This window comes from Microtus ochrogaster, linkage group LG12 (assembly GCF_000317375.1).
Source record: "Microtus ochrogaster isolate Prairie Vole_2 linkage group LG12, MicOch1.0, whole genome shotgun sequence".
NCBI classification, from domain to species: domain Eukaryota; kingdom Metazoa; phylum Chordata; class Mammalia; order Rodentia; family Cricetidae; genus Microtus; species Microtus ochrogaster.
Genome location: NC_022036.1, coordinates 4868688 through 4891755, shown reverse-complemented (window position 1 = coordinate 4891755; position 23068 = coordinate 4868688). Strand labels below are relative to the sequence as shown.

Genomic DNA, 23068 nt, shown 5'->3' with positions numbered 1-23068 from the left:
GGGGGAAATGGTGGAACAGATCAGGGTTGGATGGGAAATGGAGTGGAAATAGTGATGTGTGAGTGGACAGTAGAGATATGAGCGGCAGGATGACTATAACGTACCTGCAGCAGCCTTCAGTGCCCAGATTCGAAACACTTTCCTTTTTCTCTGTAAATCAAAGTCTGAATAATATATTCTGTATCCTTTCTGACTCTTCAACAAAGTAGACACTGACCGTTCTTCACCCATACAGATATATGGCCATCACAAAGAAAAATATTCACATAAGGAACAAGACAGGGGGATGCCCAAGAAGATGGGCTCCAGTTCTACTGTGAACAACTTGGATGAGGACCACTATTCTAAATGTCAAGGTGATGGGCACTGAGAATTAAGGGAATCTGGAATAGGAGGGACAGGACTGGGAGAATAACTTGGATGTCCCATTACATATCTCCCAACACACCTACACACACGCACACCCCTCACACGCCAAAGCCCTCCTCTGAATAACCGAAAGACATCTCGCCTTCACCTCCTTAATACTTGGCCTTGTTTCTCTTTTCTCCCAATGGGAAGAAATGAGTTTCATATGGAAATTCATATATTCATGGGGAGTACGGTTGTAGTGCTTTCTGGCAGGAGAGACCCAACAACCGGCAGAGATGTAGAGGGATGTCCCGTGACTAATATACAGACGACTCCCACCTTTGCTCCTCAGCCTGCTCCCAAAGAAATGACTAGAGAGCTGCTTTCCTCCTCCTTTACCCTTACTTCTTCCTAGATTGTGTCCAGCGCCTGGGACACATGGTCAGACGGAAGCTGGGGGAAGACTGGATCTTTCTGGTGCTCCTGGGCCTGCTCATGGCTCTGGTCAGCTGGTGCATGGACTATGTTAGTGCCAAGAGCCTTCAGGGTAGGTTTGCGCTGGACTGCTGCCCTCTACCTTCTCCGTATTGAAACTATCTTACCTATAGTAGTCCAGGCTTGTTTGGGCCGAGCATGTTGTGTGAGCGGTCAGATTTGACTTTGACTCCAAATAAAGCTAAACTTATTGACAACCAGATCACCACCCATGCCTTTCCTGCCAGCTGCCACTCAAACAGCATGACTGATTTGGGCAGCTTTCCCAGGGTTCCTCCCGGTTTCATCACTGAAATTTCCAAGTCTCAGGAGTCCATTCATTTATCAGCAATCACCCTCTGGCCTCTAGCCCTGCTCCAGCTTCTTATTCAACTGTGACATGCACCACAGCCACCAGCCCCCTCTGCCAGAGGGGACTTGAATAGATAGCCACCTGGCTCCACTCAGAATTCCTACATGTACAGTGGAAGGAATTCCCTGGGGCCAGGCAGCTAAGATGCCCAGGGCATGAGAACAAGCTGGCATGCCATCTGGTAGTGTGAATGTGAGGGGTGAGGGAGCTGGTGAGCTGGTCTCACTGTCAGCCTTTCCTAGACTCTATCCCAGGTTGTGTGTTTGTGTTCCTGCAGCCTACAAGTGGACCTATGCCCAGATGCAGCCCAGCCTTCCTCTGCAGTACCTGGCCTGGGTCACCTTCCCCCTTATCCTTATCCTCTTCAGTGCCCTCTTTTGCCAACTCATCTCTCCCCAGGCTGTGGGTGAGTGCTTTCCAAGAGACGATGCAGTCTGGCTTCTTATAAACCTCCCACCCTGAGCTCCCTCCATCCTCCGGACTCTTTTGAGGCCTCAGCATGGTGATCCCCTTCCCCATTTCTACTTTCTCCTCTATTTAAACTCCAGCTCGAACCTGGACATTGTCCTTTTTTGTTGTTGTTGTTTTTTGTTTAACCCTCGTAGGTTCTGGAATTCCCGAGATGAAGACAATTCTTCGTGGTGTTGTCTTGAAGGAATACCTCACACTCAAGGCCTTTGTAGCCAAGGTGGTGGCCTTAACGGCTGGGCTAGGCAGTGGCATCCCTGTGGGGAAAGAGGTAGGTCTGCATAGCTGAAGGAAAGGCTGGCAGAGCTGACCGGACTCAGCCAGGGCCAAAGGGCAGTAACAAAGGGGAAACCTTGGGCGTTCCTCACCCTGGAGCTAGTGACAGACTGTTAAAGTTGGGGAAACCTTACAGCAAGCCCGCAACCTGGGCATGAGTATAGCTTGGGACTGGAAAACTCTGCTGGGAAGAGGGATGTCACTCTGTGTCCTGTGGAATGCTAGCATTATCCCTGGCTTCTCACCATTGACCCCAGCAGCAGGCCCTAGTTATGACAACCAGAATGTCTCTAGAAAACACCTGCCCTCTCCATAATCTGAATCAGTCTCCTTGTCTTATTTATTATTTATTTATTATTACTTATTTTTGTTTTATGTTTGCTTGTTTGAGATAGTCTCATTCTTTAGCTCAGGGTCCTGAAACTTGCATGTAGCCCAGGCTAGCCTCAACATCAGCACAGTCCTTGGGTCTTCCTATTTTCACATGAGAAAACTAAGACCTAAGATGAGTCTTCTTTCTTCAAGGGGACAGCTAGGCTCCTTCAACTCCGTTCCTTCACACTTGCCCTCAAAATCCTTCACAGCAGCCAAAGCATCTTTCAGAATGGAACTGGACTCGTCCAACTTCTACTCAATATCATCGCAAGAGCTTCCCATATCTCTTACTATGAGATCTACACTCCTCCCAACAGCTGACCAGCCCTAGGCCGGTCCACCACCTCCTGTCTGTGGGGTCTCCAGCCTCACCGCCTACCTGCTTCCCTGTGCTTCCAGAGAAGGCTTTTTTCCATCTTCCCACCATGCCATACTTGCCTCACTCAGGACCCCTGCATTTTCTCTTTCGTCTGCCTCTTCATCTAACACCCACGAGACTCACTCATGGAATTATCACTCAAGGCACTAACTCAGGTGGTGACTGGCCAGGGAAGGACATCATCTCCTCCCCGCCCCACCTCTTTTGCCTCATGCCTCTTTGTTTGCTTCCTAGCCCCAACGTTATCTGAAAACACACTGGTTTGTCATCTCTTTCTTCCTGGGACGAGGCTCCTATGGGGCAGAACTTTTGTCTGGCTTATCTCTTTCCATCACCCAGCCCAGGGACTGGAGGCCAAAAATTCTGGTTCAATGGTGTCTCCATGCTTCTCCTCCATCCCTTATCCCTGGCTCTCCTGTTCTCTTCCAGGGTCCCTTTGTCCACATAGCCAGCATCTGTGCTGCTGTCTTGAGCAAGTTTATGTCCATGTTCTGTGGTGTCTATGAGGTAAGGGTGAGGCAATACAGCACAGCAGGGCCTGGTTGGTTGAAGGAAGTCCTCACTGTGTGTGAGAGCAGGGGAGGGTTGCCTGCTCTGGGCTGGCCTTGGTGCTGAAGGCGTCATCTCACTAACCCATGCTCCTGTTTTCCATGTCCGTGCCTGCGGATCCTAGCCCTATCATCCCCTCTGTCCAGCTTCTGTCTGTCTCCCTAGTGTCTAGCCCACCCTGATCCATGCCCCTCTGTGGTGACCTCAGCCAGGCCTTATCCACATGAACTGTGTCAGCTCCTCTCCATGTTCCCTGCTGTGCTATCCCCATCCTTTTGTAGTTCCTGACACCCATCCACCCTGGTTGACACACTGCCTGTCTGTCCCACCTGCCTTGCCCGGCGTGCTTCTCTGTTGCAGACCGTGCCTGGGCAGCTTGATCTCCTGGTGCCAGCCTGTGCAGTGGGCGTGGGATGCTGCTTTGCGGCCCCTGTTGGAGGCAAGTTTCACTTCCTCCCTACTTGGGTTGCCTGAGCCACACTTGGAGGGGTGGGTAGGTGCCTGCTGTAGCTTTTGGGTAAAGGGGCCTTGCTCACTGAAGGGACTGATGGGTGGGCACCCAGGGAGTGACTGCTAAATAGCTGAGTGTTCTCCTGACACTGGCGCTCTCTTCTGCAGGCTTTACTACTACTTTTCTCTTGAAGTCCCTGTCTGCCTCTTGCTACTTATCCTCGGCCCCTCTTTGTTTGGTCTTTATTGGTTAATTTGTCTGCCTGATAACTATTTACTTAGCATTTTCCTTGGTTTGTTTTCAACTGTTGGCCTTGAGCACATAAGGTCACTTCTTGGTTGCCAAACTCATTGAGTTTCTCCTGGCCTGGGAACCACAGGGATGATGGGACCATGTTCATTCTTGTGATGTAGGCCTCTCGTTCTTCTTTGTTTCCCACCCCACCCCACCCCCATCTCTCTTCCCTGTCCTTCTCCTACCTATCCGTCTGTCTGTCTCTCCCTAGTAGCAGCCATACTATTACACTGACATCCTGACAGTGGGCTGTGCCGTGGGGGTCGGCTGCTGTTTTGGAACACCACTTGGAGGCAAGTCTGTCCCATCCCCAGTGCATGGGCCGGTTGGCCTTGTCTTGCTCAACAGCTAGTGCTTGTCAGCTTCTCCAAGAGCTTGAACTAACCGTTTCCATTATAACAAGAACTGCCACTCTCAGGTAACATATGCCTCACGCCTTGTTCTAACCATTTTACATGTATTCCCACCTAATCCTGTCAGTGCGGGTTGATAGACCAGTGACTGGAACAGGAGCATGTTGAAGCAACCTACAGACCCAGAGATGAGAACCACAGTAGCCCCCCTGGTCTCCAGTTATGCTAAAGCCTTTTTGCATTGCCGGTGCCTTTGATTTACAAATACTGTTCTGTAGCAGGAGATTCTGTGTACTCCCTTCTCCCAGGACCTCTTGTTGTGTCTTACTAAAGACACTAGGGTTTTGGTAGACTGTGATAGATTAATGGTGAACTTTAGAATGAGAAGTACTTACGGAGCTTTAAAGAAAGTTGTTTCTTGATATACCAGCAATTTACAAGAGGATGTAGCTTTTTCTATCCATATAAAGAAAATTGTAGTATTATCATGGGTTATTAATGACAGGACCTAGTCACAAAAGGCAGGCCTGTTTATTTCCTCATCAGAAATAGCTATGTTAATGAGGCAGGGATTTATGGCTCATTTATCGAAATTATTGATAATGAAATTCCATTTGATAATTGAAGAAATACTGTTATAGGATGGGTGTATACTTTTAAACAACCAGCCACTAGAAGGCTTGTTGCAATGACGAAATGGCAATTAGTCTTTTCATAGATGAGTTTTCCAGGTATCTAAAATGTCTTGACGCAGAAATAACGAATGGGTGAGAGATCGGAGTCAGTGAGGGCATCTCCCATTTGCTGTGCTCTCACATGGTGGAAGCACGCAGCGTACGCAGATCCAGGCTGCATGTACCCCCTGGCATCCCATTTACACTTCTGTTGTCAGCTCAGTCATTAAAGTCATTAGCCCCTGTCAGTGAATGCTAGTGTGCTTGAGTTTCTGCACACCAGACGTTCACACATATTTATACACACGCTGTCTTTATTTACCTCCCCCCCCCCACACAGCCTTCCAAATAAAAGAAGTATTTGTGGTTGTTTTGGTTTTGTTAGAAACATTTTAAGGTGAAGAGAACCTGCATTCTTTTCCGGAGACTGCAGCTTATGAGGAGTCAAAAGTTTCTTTCTGGTCTTGTGACAAGAACAGGAACCTCCCCTTAGAAAAGTTATAGTTAAGCATTGCTCTTGACACAAGAAATTGCCAAGCACTTGCAAGCGAAGGGGCTGTGCTCAGGCTGTTTGCATTACGCTGCAAATGACAAGCCTATCTGCAGGTGGCAGTACTTGATTCTTTTTTATGAATATAGAATAACTGAAAGAAAAAATGTAGCTTTGAGATATTTTACTCACAACATAGGCAACTCCTAATTTCCTATGCTGGTAAAGAAATACAACTCAGCATCCGTTACAGACCTACACTCTCACAGGGCTCAGGGAGGCAAACACAGGCAATTCATGACCCTGTGGCATTAATTCCTCAGGCAAAGTGCAATGAACCGTCAGGGCAGCCTGGGGAAGCCTGCGAAGCTTTATGAAAGAGACAGTGTTTGTCATGGGTGTTATTAGTAAGTAGGAGCCTGCATGGAGGCAAGGCGACTCTGAAGAGAATGACAGGATCCAAAGTCAATATCTGCCCTTATGGTAATGAGTAGTACTAAGGAGAATGGGAAAGTATGATGGGAAGTGACTCAGAACAGATAAGTGGGGCTGAATCATGAAGATCAGCAGAAGTCATACAGAGTAATACAGGTTTTAATCTCTAGAGGACTATCTGCCCAAATACATTTTACAGAGCACACTTCTTCCTGGTGTTAATCACTATAATGGGTTAAAACCCATTGCAAGTTCCAGTCGGTTAGAAAAGGCAGGACTAAAGAGGAATAAGTAAGTAGTTTTAAAACAATGGACTGAAAGGGTTATCAGAACATCTGAGGCGTTGGAATGCATCGTGAACACCCAGGGACGCTGCAAACAACATTTCCTACCAAGGCCCCTTTGTCATGTCACAGGACTTGTTTTGTCTCATGGGTCTGACTTTATGAGGTATTGTTGTGAGTGAACTGAAACCGTGGAAGGATTTAAAACAAGGAAATGACATGGTTAGCTCGACCTGCTCGTCCAATCCCCTTGGCACATGTGTGCAGAAAAGAATTGGTTGTGGATTAACGAGATTGATCTAAGATTAACGAGAAGACTATTGTCATGGTCCTGATGCGATATGATGACAGACAGAACTGGGCAGCAAAGGAAGCAGAGGAGGGGCTGAGAAACTCAAGTGGTATCAAGTCAAATTGATGCTGCCTGGTGGCTGCTTTTATGTGAAGGTAGGTGTTCTGTGCCAACACCCGTGCTCACAACGCTGGTAGTGCAGTAGATAGTGATGGTGGTGAGGATGGACAAGGACACAGGGAGCAAACTGGGTCTGCAGGGGAGTGTACACATTTTACCTGGAGGATATTGAGTTTAAAGTTCCTATGCCATGGTCCACTAATATAAAATAGGCAGCTAGGCTGATGAGTCTACAATCCAGGAACTGAGCTAAATCTAATCAGCAGCCTGTGTCCATGGCTGATGCCACAGGCATAAGTGAAATTGAGAAAGAAATTATGTCCGCAAGTAGCAGGAGATGGAGACCAAGAGCAATGCCTTCATTGGACAGAGGCGGACAGAGGCATGGGAGCAAGAAAAGAAATTAAAGGAGGAACCCAGAGTGGAAGAAGAGAACAGTGTTCCAGACCTAAGAGACCAGGGTTTCTAGCAGCTGCTCATGTTTTTAAAGCTCTCTGTTCTCTTAGCAGCGCGTCCTATGCTTGTCTCAGGTAATAAAATTAGTTCCCACTCCTCATCACACCACGACAGACTGCTACAGAAAAGCCCCCCAGGTCTACATCATGGGGCGGGAGATGGTTGTAACATTTAAGTTGGATAATTGCCCCCAGGCAAAGCAAAGCTGATTTTACTTTTATTTATGGCAAAGCAAAGGAAAAAGACCCATTCTATCTGATACCCACTGTAGACTTCTCCCCCTTAGGATTTGAAGAGCAGGGCAGGAAGAGTGGCTGACATAGCTCTGCACTCAGCTCCATTCTTTCATTATTATTATTATTATTATTATTATTATTAATTTTGGTTATTCAAGACAGGGTTTCTCTGTGTAACCCTGGTTGTTCTGGAACCGACTTTATAGACCAGACTGGCCTCGAACTCCCAGAGATCTGCCTGCCTCTGCTTCCCAAGTGCTGGAATTAAAGGGATGTGCTACCACTGCCTGGCATGATTTACTTATTTTTGTTGTATGTAAATTGGTGCTTTTGCTACTTGTATGTCTGTGTGAGGGTATTAGATCCCTGGAGTTGGAGTTATAGACAGTTGTGAGCTGCCATGGGGTCCTGGGAAATGAACCTGGGTCCTCTGAAAGAGCAGCTAGTGCTCTTAACAGCTGAGCAATCTCTCCAACCCCCTTGGCTCCATTCTTTAAAATTCCCTTGCTGTGTTCTTTCCTCCTCCATAGCATACGCTCCCCTCTCCTGTCCATCCCAGTATAGGCATGGAGCCCTAAATGGAGCACTCACCTCTGTGACTGGACTTAGTTTCCAAGGAACCTCCAATCCCGGGGAAACTCAGCAGTGTGGACAAATAGCTAAGTCTGAAAGTGGAAAATAGAATAACCTCACATACCAAGAGAGTGGGATGAGAAATGAATGGCCTCTGCTTGACGAAGATTGGAATGACTTTCCAGAGGAGACATTGGGAAAATCCTCTGCCAAAACACAGTTTGGGCTTTAAAAGACAGTGGCACCCAGTAGCCATCTCCTTCGTCCACAGACTCGATGTGACTAATCACTGTCCCCTACGGAAAGGATTCGAGAGATGTGACTTTTGAACACAGATTGGGAGGAAGAGAATTCCTATTATGTGAGCTGCTGTCTGAAGAGGGAGGCAATGGCTGGCCTCAAACAGATCAACAATTCACACTGTGGAAAAAAGAAAAAGACGGAGTTTGCCTTGCTCATGTTTTGTTTTGTTTTGTTTTCCTCTTGGGTTGGTTCTCATCCCCTTCTATCTCAGTTCTCCTCCTGTTTACTATGGATGAGGCTTAACCAAGTTTTTTCTATTTTTTGTTTTTCAAAACAGGGTTTGGAGCCTGCCCTGGAACTAGCTCTGTAGACCAGGCTGACCTTGAACTCACAGAGATCCCCCCCCCACCCTCCTGTCTTTCCCTCCCAGTGCTGGGATTAAAGGCGTGTTACCACTACTGCCTGGTGGCTTAGCCAAGTTTTAGGTCATGTGTTGTTGATGACTTAATCAAAGATCAACTCCCTTATCCTAAATCTTGCAAGTCCTTTTCTTGCTTCAAACGGTGCTTTTCTGGCTGCATGGGCATTGCTTCCTTTGGCTCAGCACTGCTGGTGTGTGTGCTGCACTCCCCCTCCTCACTTTCTGCTTGAGCATCTCCCATCAGAACAAGGACTGGAGACTACTAGCCAGCTTTTCTTGTCTCTCACTTGCCTGCCTAAGCATGAAGACTTCCCTTCCTCTCCCCTTGGCTGTCCTCCTGGCTTATGTCCTTGGGGGTCACATTTTGTAAGTATCATCATCATTAGCGTACCCCAGCTTTCTTTTCCTGGAGTATTGAATCCTGTAGGCCTGCATAATGTCCTATCCTATTTTTCTTATTTCTCATAAACTTACCCTAAAGTGTAGGAAGCAGTAGGGACATGAAAAGGGGTGTCAAGGAATATGCAAATCCTCAGCTCTCTTTGGCAATGGTACTGACCTGGCCCTGGAACCTTCTTCCATTTTAATATTTCCATAGAACTGTTTCAGTTGTCCATAAATCTCCATGGATGTTTGACAGTTGTCAACTGCATTTATTCCTTTATTTGTAGTACACAGACATTTGAGCCTGAAGTTCAGGGAGTTAAGAGCCTATCCATTTCCTATCTTCTCTGTATCTCATTGGCCCATATTCCTTGTCTGGGAGCGGGGTAAACTTCCATAGGCAAGAATATGGTTTATTGCAAGGAACAACAACAAAGCATCACTTCCCTCAGGCCCCTCCCTGACCTGTTAGAGATCCCAGCGGTGGGAGGTGTAGGAGGGTCTGCCCCTAACCTGCTTTCCTGCCCCATAGGAGTGCTGTTCAGCATCGAGGTCACCTCTACCTACTTTGCCGTTCGGAATTACTGGCGAGGATTCTTTGCAGCCACATTCAGTGCCTTTGTGTTCCGTGTCTTGGCAGTGTGGAACAAGGATGCTGGTAACCGGAGGTCCAGGTGGAGGTGGTGAAACGGGGGTGGTGGCGAAGTGGCAGAAAGTATGGCTGGAGCAAGGGGTGGATGGTGTTTGGGAGACAAGACCAAGGCTCGGGGTCCAGGGAAGGACTAAATGATGGCGCAGAGGCTTTGGCCATGGAGAGTTGCAGTAGGAAAAGGAAATTAATTGAAGCGAAGAGGTTGAGGGTGAAGGAAGGGAAGGCACTTTAACATGACTTCTCTCTTCCTACCTGTGGCTTTCTCTGAGTTCCCACCATAAAGCTGGCCTTCTCTTCCCACAGTCACCATCACGGCTCTGTTCAGAACTAATTTCCGAATGGATTTCCCTTTTGACCTGAAGGAACTTCCAGCTTTTGCTGTCATTGGGTCAGTGGGACCACTCTTTCTGGGTGTGGGGAGCAGGGGATGGGGTGTGGTTGTGGGCTGGAAGGGACTGGAGCCCAGATGAGCTGTGGAGGGCGTAAGTCAAAGCACGAAGTGTGCGGTAGAGATGGGAGGGCGAGGCTACTTGTTTGCCTGCCCTGCAGTGTCCGGCTCAGAGCTTCAAGCCTGTATCTTGCACCCCCAGGATCTGCTGCGGGTTCTTGGGAGCTGTTTTCGTTTATCTACATCGCCAAGTCATGCTCGGCGTCCGAAAGCACAAGGCTCTCAGCCAGTTTCTTGCTAAGCAGTGAGTCATTGCCCTTCCCCCTGCCCTGCCCACTTACCTTCTGGTTTCTCCAGCAGTTCCTCCTTTAGGTGGAACTTTAGGTCATTTAGGTCAGTGGTTCTCAGCCTATGGGTAGAGATCCTGCATATCAGATTTTTATATTACAATTCACAACTGTAGCAAAATTACAGTTATGAAGTCACAACAAAATAATTTTATCGTTGGGAGTCACCACAACATGAGAAACTGTATTAAAGGGTTGAGAACCATTGCTTTTGGTGGAGTTGCTGTGTGCAGCTGTGGGAAACTCTGATACTGTTGGTAGGGGCTAGCCATTCTGGCGCTTCCCAAGTAATCACTTTTTTTTGGCAAAGATAACATGCTCAGCTGAAAGAATAAAAAACTATGGGAAGCAACAGCTTGGAAGCTGCGTGTGGATGCATTGTTGGCTGGCTAAGTGGGGGATAGGCTTAACTCTGTTTCTTTTTCAGCCGCCTGCTATATCCTGGAATCGTTACCTTCGTCATCGCCTCACTCACCTTTCCACCAGGAATGGGTCAATTCATGGCCGGAGAGGTCAGCTCTAGTGGCAGCTGAGAGCAGGGGTCAGGTCACGTCTGTGGCTGGGTCTCTAAGCCAGGGTGGGGCCGCTGTGCAGACTTGGAGCTTATGGAGTTTTGCCCATGGGTAGAGTTTCTCCAGGAGAACAGAACAGAACAAAGAGTCCGGGGATGAGTTCTCTCATAGAGGACGTACAGTACGTGCTGGAAAACCCGGCTCCTCTGCTTTTTCCCTCACAGCTGATGCCCCGTGAAGCCATCAGTACCTTATTTGACAACAATACGTGGGTAAAACACATAGGTGACCCCCAAAGCCTGGGCCAGTCAGCAGTGTGGATTCACCCCCAGGTCAACGTGGTCATCATCATCCTTCTCTTCTTCATCATGAAGGTACTCTGCCCCCACGATAGCCTCTCTATGCTTCTGGTATCAGTAGAGGAGCCCAGGCCTTGTACAGGAAGGGCAGAACTTCATCTGGTCTGTGTCCAGCCTAGACAGAAGCCGTGAGGAAACCACAGCATAAATTGCCTGTCTATCAAAATAACCAGGGTGTAGTTTAATTGCTCCACTCATGTCAACTTAGTGATGTTTGCCATAACTCTAATAGCCCTCCTAATAGTTCCACTTGTTATCTTTTTAAGGCATCAAAGCAGCCAAGTACATTCGAACAAGACAGAGTTTAGCAATATAGATAACTGTGTAGGAACCCCAGACCAATTATCCGAATTCCTCCCACGTGTTAGATAATTGGATACTTAATCTCCTCGGAGCTGTTGTTCCCTTTCGGGTGGTTTGCACTCGCTCTCCCATTTCTTTCCTGGAGATCTGAAGGTGATGAAATACCAAATCAACCTTATTCATGATTTTAAATAATTTTTACAAATGTAATTATTCTCCACTTAGGCAGTGAGAGTACAAGGACTTTTCTAGACTAGAACAGTTTTTCCTAACATTTCCTAATTAGGAAATCAGAGATAATACCTTTTACAGCCTTTCTTTTTCAGATCCGTCCATCACAAATTATAAACATAGAGGCTTCATATTACTACCCTGTACAAAGATTTTTTTTTTTTATTTCCAAACCTGGAGTGATACCTGCTTTAGATGGCGATTGTCTGTTTTTTCCTTCTTGATGACTTCTCTTGTACTAACAGCATGACTTAAGAATAGGTGTCTCTGTCCAGCCTAAACTCTCATGCTTTTCAATTCCTTGCTCTTATTTATATTTGTATGATTGTACAAGAATATGGATCACTGCTATATCGATATTGTTCTTATAATGCAATGAATTCATTTATTCAATAAATGTTATGAAACAGCATTGTTAAATACATAACTCTTGGTCATTGGACTATGGCTAATGTTGCATTTTCTTGTTTTCTGCTGCTGCCTGTTAACGTACTTTTCAATAATAGTATTATTGAAGATTCCAATTGCTTTACACATCAGGTCTCAGGTCTCAGGCTTAGGCTCCTAAGGGTTGTTGTGGATTTCTTCTTCCCTACCTCACCAAAGGTGAACTAATTGAATCTATAGCATCCATATTTTGGACACTTTATTTATTTTACCCTTTTTGTTTCTTTCTTTAATATACGTGATAATTTCTCATAAAAATATTCCAAGAATCTTGTTAGGTGTTTGATGTCTAGATTTTTATTTGTAGTTGTCATCTTCTCTAATTTATAATTTCTCACTTTCCATACTGGTTGAGCTTTGGGGGAACATGGAAAGTAAAGTAACCCAGGCTAGCCTTGAACTTGTCCTCTCCTGAAAGCTGAGATTCCTAGCATGAGCCCCGACATATAGACTGCAACTTACCTATCAATTCTCTGATCACATCTGCAGTAACCAAGTCCATGTTTTTATGGGATTTCAGTATCTATGATCTAGTAGTGATACAGATTGGTCTAGGTTGTATGTTAGTCAAAACTGTATGAATTTATGTTATTATGTATGTTATATTACCTTAGGGTCCTCTAGACGGTTAAAATGTCAAAATTTTAAAAAGGTTTTCTAAAAATAAAATAGTTTTTTTCAACACTTACTCCTTACCTTATCCATAGCCCCAAATTTCCAGTTATGTATCTTCATGAAGTCCAGCTTATTTTCAGAGTCCCGCTTAGGTGGTATAGAAGGACTCATCTGTATGTCACTGTACTTCTCTCTGAATTACAGCCTAGAGAGCATTCACATTGTAAGTGTATAAGGAAAAAACACATTCTGGCTATAGTTCAAGCCCAACAGTGTGCAGAAGGTCTACAATATTCTTTAATATTTCTAACTTCTAAAGTCTTCCTTGCTGCAAATTCAGTTTTACCAGTCACCACTTCCCAACATTTTCATTGCTTAATCATTGGGCTCACAGCACTACTCTCATTTTGTTTCCAAATGTGAAAAACAGAACATGTAGCCAAATTAAAATATAAAAGTATTCATCTATTTTTGTTATTATAATTAAATATCTGAGGCAGGCTCTACCTTATAAGGAAGAGAGTATTTTTGGCTCACAGTTATAGACATCCAAGGTCACAGGGTCATAGCAGTGACAGTGCTTTTGCTAGTAGAGCCCTAAACTCTGTAGACCTTCCCATGGTAAGCAGCAAGAAGCACCTGTGTCTGTGTGCATCTCCTCCGTTCTCGCTCCTCGGAAAGCTGCTAGGAAGCCACCCTGGCATTTCAGCCCAGTGTCTTGCCTACCTAAGAAATTTCAAAAGCCTCCACTTCTAAGCACCACAGCTAGATTAGGTCCTCGCCCTCTTGGTAGCTCACAGGAGAGAGGAAATTTCCAAATGGAATCCTGTGAGACATTCAAATTGTGTTCAATCCAAAGTAGGACTAGAATTGCTGTTCTTCATTTGGATTTGAAATCTAGTCCATGTGGCCTCCTGGCAGTGTCCGTGAGGTAGGTTCCAGGCTTGGTTCAGTTGTTTCTTAATACTGGTGAAAGGAACCTCCTGCTTCCCCAATTTTCCCAGTTTCATGGAGTGTGAGATATGGAGTGGAGTGCTGAAAATCAAGAGATTTCCCATGAACATGAATATAATCCTAACATCTCTGCTCCCTTTTATAAGGCGAACAGCATTGCCTGGCGTTGAGTTTCAGCATAGCCTGAGGCTCTCTGTGAAAGACTTTTTGTCTGATTTTTCACATTATTCCTTCTGGTGATGGGTCTAAATATAATGAAGTCAGTGATAACAGGTTTCTAGCTTCTCAGTTCTTTAGAACTGGATCTTTAAAATCTTAGAAGTTGCTTGTGTGCAACATCCTTCTTGGTTTCTTTTTTTCTGTGTCTGCCAATAGCTAAAAAAGTTTGCTAATCTCAGTCACCCCATTTTGTGGCATGGGAGTTGTAACTTCAGTACCCCTGGTCTTGATCTAGTTTTTACACTTATCTGAGAATCTACTTTACCCTCTGAAATTAGACCTATCCATCACCCATCATCTGTATCATTGGAGCTTTCAAATAACCTGAGCTCACAGAATCCCTTGTGACTCCCATGTACTTATTCTAAAGAGATGGTACATCAGAGTGTAATGCTTCTTGATGTGTTAAATGTCATAACTCAAGGAGCTTAAGCAACAAGTGCATGGAATCCTGCCTCCAGACTATCTAATGGGGTAGTCTTCAGAGGCCTCTGCACATCTGCATTTTCAACACGTTCCCTGGATGAACTTTACTTTGAAGTGTTTTAGTGACTATGAAGCTTTGAGAATCTTTTACTGTTTTGCATGAATATTCTTCTATCATCAACTTGTCTTCCTTTAGTTGCTTCCTACCTACACTCATAGAGCATTGTGCCAGTGAAGAGAAGGCAGAAATAGAGAGGGTCACCTTCTTTCCCCAACAAACTGTCAGTCTGTGCCCTCTTTGCTTTGCACATTTAACTCTCGGTTCTCAACCGTCTCGATGATCATATTCTGACATGAAGTAGATGTTTTTGTTTTGCTGCATCTCACACTTCTAGAGTAAAATTTTCTTGGGATCTTCCTAACTGCCTCTTGGGTTCAGCTTTGGCTCAGAAGAATGCCTTCTAAAATTCATAAAATTAAGAAATTTAGTTCTCATTAGTGTTTCATAGTCATGATTCAGGGAATTGCAAATACTTTAATCTTTTTTCCCCTGGTTTTTTGAGACAGGGTTTCTCTGTAGCTTTGGGACCTGTCCTGGAAGTAGCTCTTGTAGACCAGGTTGGCCTTGAACTCACAGAGATTTTCCTGCCTCTGCCAAGTGCTGGCATTAAAGGCGTTCACCACCACCACCAAGTGCTAATACTTTAATCTTAACATCTTGTTCAGACTTTTGGCTGTTTTCATCTTGTACCTAATTAGTTTGGAATCCTTTTCTCAGATTGATTAACTTACATCGGAATTACTTTCCAAACTATGTCTCAAGCTTTTATTTCTTCTTTAGATATTTAATGTTCTGCCACTATTCTTATTATGCTGTATTTCTCAATTCTTTTGGATTCTTTGCCTCAGAGCCTACACATTGCTTTTACTATAATTGTCCCAATTTCTGTTGGAATAGAGCCTTACAAAATTGACCTTGGATATCTTTTCTGGTATATTAAAAGACTAATCAGGTTCTCAGTTGGCCCCTGTGGTACAGCCAAGACAGATCTTTTTTTTTTTTTTTTCCAGTACTGGGATTTAACACAGGGCCTCACAGATTCTAAGAATATGCTCTATCACTATGTCCCCAGGATCCAGATATCAGTTTGATCCATGTTTAAGGTAGCTTGATATCAAAGACAAAGGCTCAAACAAAGCTGTATTCTCTTCAGGTTCCTATGAGGCTTACCTTCTGCATAGCTTTGTAAATGATCAAATCAAAGCTAAATTAACCAGACAAAAATTCAGTAGACTTTAAAGTGTCTGCCACATTGATCTGGGGCTCTTTTATAAAAATAAACTGAGCAGGGAAAAGCAGCCTCCAGCTTTGTTCTGGGACTACTCCACAGAGACGGATGGGGTCGGCTGACTGAGCTCACTGGGTGAGGGTCTTTTGGGAACAGTGAAGGAGGGATCCTCTGGGACTTCTTCGTTGTAGATTGCCAAAAGGAAAATATAGTCACTCAGAGTTAGGTTTTGAGTTAGCCATCTGAAGGAACCTTTTTATCCTGGTGTATTTGTTGAGCTCTCAGCCCGAAGGTGCCAAGTGTTTCAGGATCTGGAGAATGGTGACAGACAAGGTTTCCAAAAGGAGTAGCTATCCCAGGACACTTCTGTTATGACTCTGAAAGCAGGAAGGAGGCGGGCAGTGAGGAGAGAGGGGCATGGAGATACTTTGGGAAAGGGTATTCTAATGTTTCTTTTTTTTTAATCCTAGTTTTGGATGTCCATTGTGGCCACCACTATGCCCATACCCTGTGGAGGCTTCATGCCAGTTTTTGTGCTAGGTAAGGGTTGATGACATCATATTGATAGCTATAATCTGGGTGGGGATAAGAAAACAAGGAAAAACCTAGCACACTGGGAATTTGTGGTCTTAGTGCTAAGCACAGATTATGCTGAGAACATGGAGGCAAAGAAAATTTATCTTACTATTACCCTTCTTTATCTACCTTTAGGAGCTGCATTTGGAAGGCTGGTAGGAGAGATCATGGCCATGTTGTTCCCTGAGGGTATCTTATTTGATGACTTCCTCTACAAGATCTTACCTGGGGGCTATGCAGTAATTGGTGAGACATATTCCTAACCTCTATAAACAGACATTGAGTACCCCAAATCCCTGCAATCAAAGATTGCTAATACATCTTCTTTCAAGGTACAGCAATTTAGTTAAGTACAACACTATTCAATTTAAGTTTTATTCGAACAGCCAGCTCTTGGCTCTGCCTCTCACTGTTTCTTTTTTGTAAGCCTTAATTCCTTCCTGTGGAAAATGGATCATAGGTATCAAATAAGAAAATGAGGATGGTTCAAGGCCAGCCTGGTTTACAAAGTGAGTTCTAGGATAACCAAGGCTACACACAGAGAAACCCTGTCTCAAAAAACAAAAAAACAAAACAACAAAAAAAAAAACAGAAAACAAAAGAAAGATATGGTACCTTGCTTTATCTTTACATGTTTAGTAGGATCTTTATTTCCTAAGAATTAAGGAACCAATAATGCAGGTGATGGGCCCAGTTCATCCAAACTGAATTGTGTTCATGTTAATGGGAACTAATTTTTTGTAATTTAAAAATGCCATCAAGAGAAGTTATGCCATGTAACAAGTCTCACATAGGTGGTTTATTGGAAGAGGAGAGAAGGGGCAGAAAAAGGGGTGAGGAGGGGCAGAGACTGGTCCCTCGGGACAAAAGTGATAGGAGGGGGGGAGAGGGAGAGAGAGAGACTGGAGGTGGGCAAGACCCAGGTTTTAAAAGGGAACTTAGCAAATGCTTACAAGACGTGCTCTTAGTGGCTGGAGCTGGACATTTCCTGTCAGGTCAGCACCCTAAGGTCAGGCTAGTACAGATGCCTAAATAGGAACACTATAATAACACAGGAGTAAGAGCTGAGAAACACGAGCCCGGAACTTCTAAAATAGCTGCTGAGGAAGACCTGTGTATGGCACTCTACTTCCTGATCCTAGTTCATTTATAAACGCTTCATTTATCCATAGGAGTCTTCCGTTCTCTTCGTGTCTCTCCAGTATCTCTCGTCTTCCATTTTGCACAGTTTCCAGTATATACATACTGTGTAGGTTATGTTTGGAACAATGCTCTGTGCATTTCCTACTCAGGTCATATACTCAGGTCATAGTATTAGAATTTTGTGACCTTTAATTGTTTTATTTTCAAATAACCATTCTCCTATATTTTTCCAATGAATATTTCCATCATTTTATTTTATTAGTTTTAGGTTTTTGTTTTTTTAAGACAGGGTGTCTTTGTTGGGGTTTCTAATACTGTGAAAAGACACCATGGCCACAGAAACTCTTATAAAGGAAAATATTTCGTTGAGTGGCTTACAGTTTCAGAGGCTTAGTCAGTTTTCATCATGGCAGGACATGGCGGCATGCTGGCAGACATGGTGCTGGAGAAAGAGTTAAGAGATCTATATCTTAATCAACAGGCAACAGGAAGGGAACTGAGTGCCATGCTGTCCATTGCTTGAGCATAGGAGACCTCAACCCCCCCACAGTGACACACTTCCTCCAGCAAAGCCACACCTACTCCAACAATGCCATACCTCCTAATAGTGCCACTCCCCATGGGAGCCATTTTCTTTCAAACTATCACACAGGGTCACTTTACACAGCCCTGGCTGTCCTGGAAGTCGCTATGTAGACCAGCTGGCCTTTCCCTCATATTTGAATAAGAAGTACAGTTAAAGTATGAGCGACTATTGAATTGGTAAGATGACAACTTAAAAATACTTAAGATTGATTCTACCTTTGGTGAGCCTATAGAATCATAATGATTTAGATCTGTAATAATTTTAGAAGTTCTTTAGTGACATTGTCACTCTGTGGATGAGAGCATGGTATTCAGGGAAGTAAAGACTCTTCATATAATAGACACAGAATCAGGATATGTGGCTCATGATCAATGGAGTCCTCATGGTTCTATGTCCACAGCATGGTTCTTGAATTTTCTTACTATTCATTCATGAACTGTTGGCATAAACACCTGAGGCTCAAAGTAAGATTCTATTATTAGGTTTTTAAATATTCAGTTGAAAGCGATCCAAACTTTGAAAAACAAAGAATGGATATCATTCTCTTCATATTATAAATGAAAAGTTCTGCATGTACATTTTGTAACTTACTGAAGGTTATATATAAATTAGATCAAACAGATAATTTTTGAACAGGCCAGCATTCTCACCCCTACTCTTGGAAAGTAGCAATGCTGGGATTGTTGGTACTGACCCGGGTCCTGTCTCCTATTCTGTGTCATTCTCCCTGTACCTCATTCATCTCCCACGCCAGAAAAGGCAGCTCTAACCCGTCAATATATTCCTCTCACTGCAGGAGCAGCAGCTCTGACTGGGGCTGTCTCCCACACAGTCTCCACAGCTGTGATCTGCTTCGAATTGACTGGTCAGATTGCCCACATCCTGCCCATGATGGTGGCTGTTATCTTGGCCAACATGGTGGCTCAGAGTCTGCAACCCTCCCTCTATGACAGCATCATCCAGGTCAAGAAGCTTCCCTATTTGCCAGACCTTGGTTGGAACCAGCTCAGGTCAGGACCACTAGCGAGAATTAGTTTAGATATGGCGGGATGTGGGAGGTCCTGAAGCTGAGAACAAGGCTAGCATCAGAATGCATGTTTCTTCAAAAATTATTCTCATGTTTACACATATTTAATAAATACTATAAGTGAAAGAATGCATGTCAGACCTTGTGGGAAGAAGGAAGGGCCAGCATAGATCTGTAGTAGGCTAACCCAGGATGCTTATTTCCTCCTTAGCAAATTTACAATCTTTGTTGAAGACATCATGGTACGTGATGTGAAGTTTGTTTCAGCTTCTTGCACATATGGGGATCTGAGAAACCTACTCCAGACCACTACAGTCAAGACTTTACCATTGGTTGATTCCAAAGGTAAGAAGGAAGGAAGGAAGGAAGGAAGGAAGGAAGGAAGGAAGGAAGGAAGGAAGGAAGGAAGGAAGGTTGGTTGTTCAGAGGCAGAGAGCACCAGCATCATCTTAGCTACTTTCTAACATCCTAATATAAACAGATGTAGGGAAGAAATGCTTATTTCAGCTTGTGGTTTCAGAGAGTTCAGTCCCTTATGATAGAGAGAGCATGGTGGGACAGGGTAGCACACATCATGGTAGGCCAAGATGCCTAGGAAAAGAAGCTGGCACTTAGCTGCTTTAATTCCTTTTACCCCCTTTTTTTCCTGGGATGCAAAGCCATGAGATTGTGCTTCTTATATCCAGAGTGGATCTGCCCCCTCCCCATGTAATCTCTAAATCTGTCCTCATAGACACACCCAGAGGTGTACCACACCTCACCAGTCTCCCGAGTGATTGAAAATTCAGGTAAGCTGACAGGATTCATCATCGCAGGGATGGACTTAAACTTAGAGCTACTAAGGGAGGCTCAGTTTATACTGATTGAGGAACATGCTCTTCCTTTAGGATGTAAAAAATACAGCCATGACATAGGCACACAAGACAGTTAAAATCCAATTAAGAAAATACAAGCAATTCTTACTATTCATGCAGCCATGAAGTTTAAAGTCCTCATGCACCTGGAACAGTTTTCAGAACAACTTTCCAAGAGGAAATACAGAGCTAAGTCCCTCGACTCTGGTCACAGCATTTCTGCCACGCAATCAATACATACCCATGTTGTCTGTGTTCTGTTTTAAGATACCTTATTTAATAGACTTTTTTTTTCATTTATAAACCATGAACTCGTGGCCAGCAGCACTGTAATCCTACCTAAGTGAAACTCACCTAACGTATCTTCTCAATAAAGCAAAGCACAGCCCTCCCTCTACTGCTTAGAATCAGTAGACAGCACTTGAGCAGAACGTCTGGGGACACTTTGATGGCAAAGTCACTACACACAGCACAAAGATTCTAAAAAACAATATGGCATCAGATAGACTGCCAACTGAGCACTGTTTGCTTGGCCTGGATTGAGAGGACTGAGTGCTGTTGGTTCAACGTCAGCTGGGAACATGAGGTTCAGGCAGCTCCCCTTGTTGTTGCTCTGTGAATGTCTGTGAATTAGAATTGCAGATACACTCATGATGGGTAAGCGATTTCAGGAGGAGAGACTTCATAAACAGTGTGGGTCAACTGAAAATCTTGGGTCCCTCTCCTACTTTACTCAGTAATGTCATGGCTTTTATGGCCAGCCTAAGGAAGATTGAGAACTGTTCCTCATGGAGAAGGAAATGGCTTTCATAAATGTTGATGTCACCTTCCCTTCCATTCACCCTTTTTTCTGCCCACCGCTGGCATTTCACTGTGCTGTGTGTCACCGCCACTGTCGTTTGTCTTTCTTGTTAGACTGGGTAGTCTTTGAATGGAGAGACCATAATCTCTATACTTTTAGAGTTCTATGTATTAACTGGACATTCAGTATGTACTTCGCTGGTCTGTGAATTAGCACAATAGAAAATAGACACGAGGAGCTATTTGGAGCCAGGAATAATGCTAGTTTTGACTTCAGACATTCAGAGTATCCAAATTCCTCAAACTACATTAGTTCAGATATTGCCATAAGCTCAGAGTCCTTCCAAGTAGCTCCTGAAGCCATGGATCTTCCTTAGAGCAAGGGTGCACAGTCAGTGGGTGCAAGGTTTTCATGATGATGAAGATGTAGCAGTAAGGCATGTCTTAATACTCTTGATGCAGTGCTATGGACGTTAACTTACAGAAAATGTTCAGCACTGTAGCAGGATTTTTATAAACATAAAGGTCTCTTGGAAAGGGAGCATCTTGTTCATATCCTCTCAGGACCTAGGTGCTTTAAAGGATGGAACTTCTTCCAGGAGAGAGGACCCAATGCTAGTGTTGCTTATAGACTTCTTTAGAGTGTGTTTGAGTTTCAGACCATTACAACTGCCTCTCGAGTTTCATTACTTTTGGATAGGGTTAATCAGCATATTTTAATAGCGAGCTTACATATTTGCAAATACGATATTAGGGCATCATACAGATAAGTGCAGATTAGCACCAATTAGTGTGCTGCCAATTGGGTCTGGAAGTGCTAGGTGTGTGAAGCTAAAGGAATCAAGTGAGGCCACCCCGGAGGAGTTTTACGATGAAGTTTTCGGTAAGAGAAAGTAAGAACTGGAATCAGGAAAGGCTCTGAGCTCCTGCTGCACCTGACTTGCTAGACATTGTGGTCGTGGAGCAGGCCCTCAGGGAAGCATGGTTGTACCCCCAGAGTCAATGATCCTGCTGGGCTCCGTTGAACGCTCAGAACTGCAGTCCCTCCTCCAGCGCCACCTATGTGCAGAGCGAAGGTTGAGGGCTGCCCAGGATATGGCGCGCAAGTTATCGGAACTGCCCTATGATGGTAAGGCACGGCTGGCTGGGGAGTGGCACCCTGGTGGTCGACCAGAGTCCTTCGCCTTTGTGGATGAGGATGAAGATGAGGACATCTCCAGGAAGTCAGAGGTAACTAAGACAGAAGAAAAAAGGAAACTGACAGAAGCGAAAATGTCAGTAGGGGTCAATAGTGATATCTCTCCTGGATTGGGCTAGACTGGACTGCGCTGGGCTGCACTGAGCTGGACTGGGCTGGGTTGGGTTAGGCTGGTCTGGGCTGGACTAAGTTAGACTGGGCTGGAATGGGCTGATCTGGACTGAACTGGACTGGACTGGGCTGGGCTGGGCTTTGCTGTGGCAAGTGCTGGAAAGAAGGAAAGGGGAAGGGAAACACGGGCAAGTGAGAAAGAGATCATCCTGGATCCAGTGCAAAAGAGACCAGGGCCTGAGTGGTGTTTTGAGAGGAAGAAAAGAATTCAAGGTGAGGGACAGTGTAGAGTTAGATCTCCCAGGACACCTGCTGGTAAAGGCAGCAAGGAAGGCGTCATGAGGCCTCTTTTCTGAGACTGAGAATGCTTTATTTTATTTTTAGCTTCCACCATCTCCCCCTCCTCCACCTCCCCTCTTTCCTACTGCTCCATCATACCCTGAAGAACCTAATGGGCCGCTGCCCAACCACAAACAGCCACCTGAAGCTGCAGAGCCTGCAGGTGAGGACCTCAGCATGCTTTGGGAGTTCTGTTTGGACTCACGTTCACTAAAAGCTACTCTTGTAAAGAGATGTGAGCCTAGGCGATTTCAAGAGCGGACTCTAACTGATAAATCCCATGATGCTTTCCTAGGGAGCTGGGGAAGAGGTAGAAAAGAGGAATGAATCCCCTGGGGTACAGCTAGGGGAAGTACAGATCTTTGGTGGCACAGTGTCAGAGACCATTGGCAGCACCTGGTCACACCCCACCCCATCTTCTCACGACTCCTTTCAGGTCAAAGATCTTCCATCTTCCGGCGCCTACTGCACTGCTTACTGGGCAGAGCTCACTCTACAAAGAAGAAAATAGCCCAGGTAAGAGAATGTGTGTCTAGAGGAAGAAGGGAGATCAGGAACAAGAAGCCAAAGTCCTTAGAAGGGCAGAGATCCCACCAAGGGTGGCAATGGTTTGAAAAGGTGGCTTTTTGGACTGGATCTGTCCAGAGAGACATGGTTTCTACATCTCTGAAAACTGTGACTAGCCTTAAGAAGAAAAGGGAAATAACTTGGCCCTGTTTCTTTCTTCCCTAGGATTCAAC

General features: G+C 44.8%; 1 protein-coding gene across 1 annotated transcript in view; it reads left to right on the top strand.

Annotated features, from left to right (window-relative positions):
- Clcn1 (chloride voltage-gated channel 1) overlaps window positions 1-23068 on the top strand; it is a 29679-nt gene that overhangs the window by 2930 nt on the left and 3681 nt on the right. The window contains exons 2-19 of the mRNA XM_005363825.2: window positions 236-356; window positions 767-898; window positions 1476-1604; window positions 1804-1937; window positions 3126-3203; window positions 4205-4283; window positions 9484-9609; window positions 9907-9991; window positions 10194-10295; window positions 10766-10850; window positions 11075-11224; window positions 16164-16233; window positions 16405-16515; window positions 18795-19008; window positions 19237-19370; window positions 21678-21910; window positions 22374-22491; window positions 22765-22844. Of these exons, the coding sequence (XP_005363882.1) occupies window positions 236-356; window positions 767-898; window positions 1476-1604; window positions 1804-1937; window positions 3126-3203; window positions 4205-4283; window positions 9484-9609; window positions 9907-9991; window positions 10194-10295; window positions 10766-10850; window positions 11075-11224; window positions 16164-16233; window positions 16405-16515; window positions 18795-19008; window positions 19237-19370; window positions 21678-21910; window positions 22374-22491; window positions 22765-22844 (2181 nt within the window). The remainder of the gene's footprint in view (window positions 1-235; window positions 357-766; window positions 899-1475; window positions 1605-1803; window positions 1938-3125; window positions 3204-4204; window positions 4284-9483; window positions 9610-9906; window positions 9992-10193; window positions 10296-10765; window positions 10851-11074; window positions 11225-16163; window positions 16234-16404; window positions 16516-18794; window positions 19009-19236; window positions 19371-21677; window positions 21911-22373; window positions 22492-22764; window positions 22845-23068) is intronic.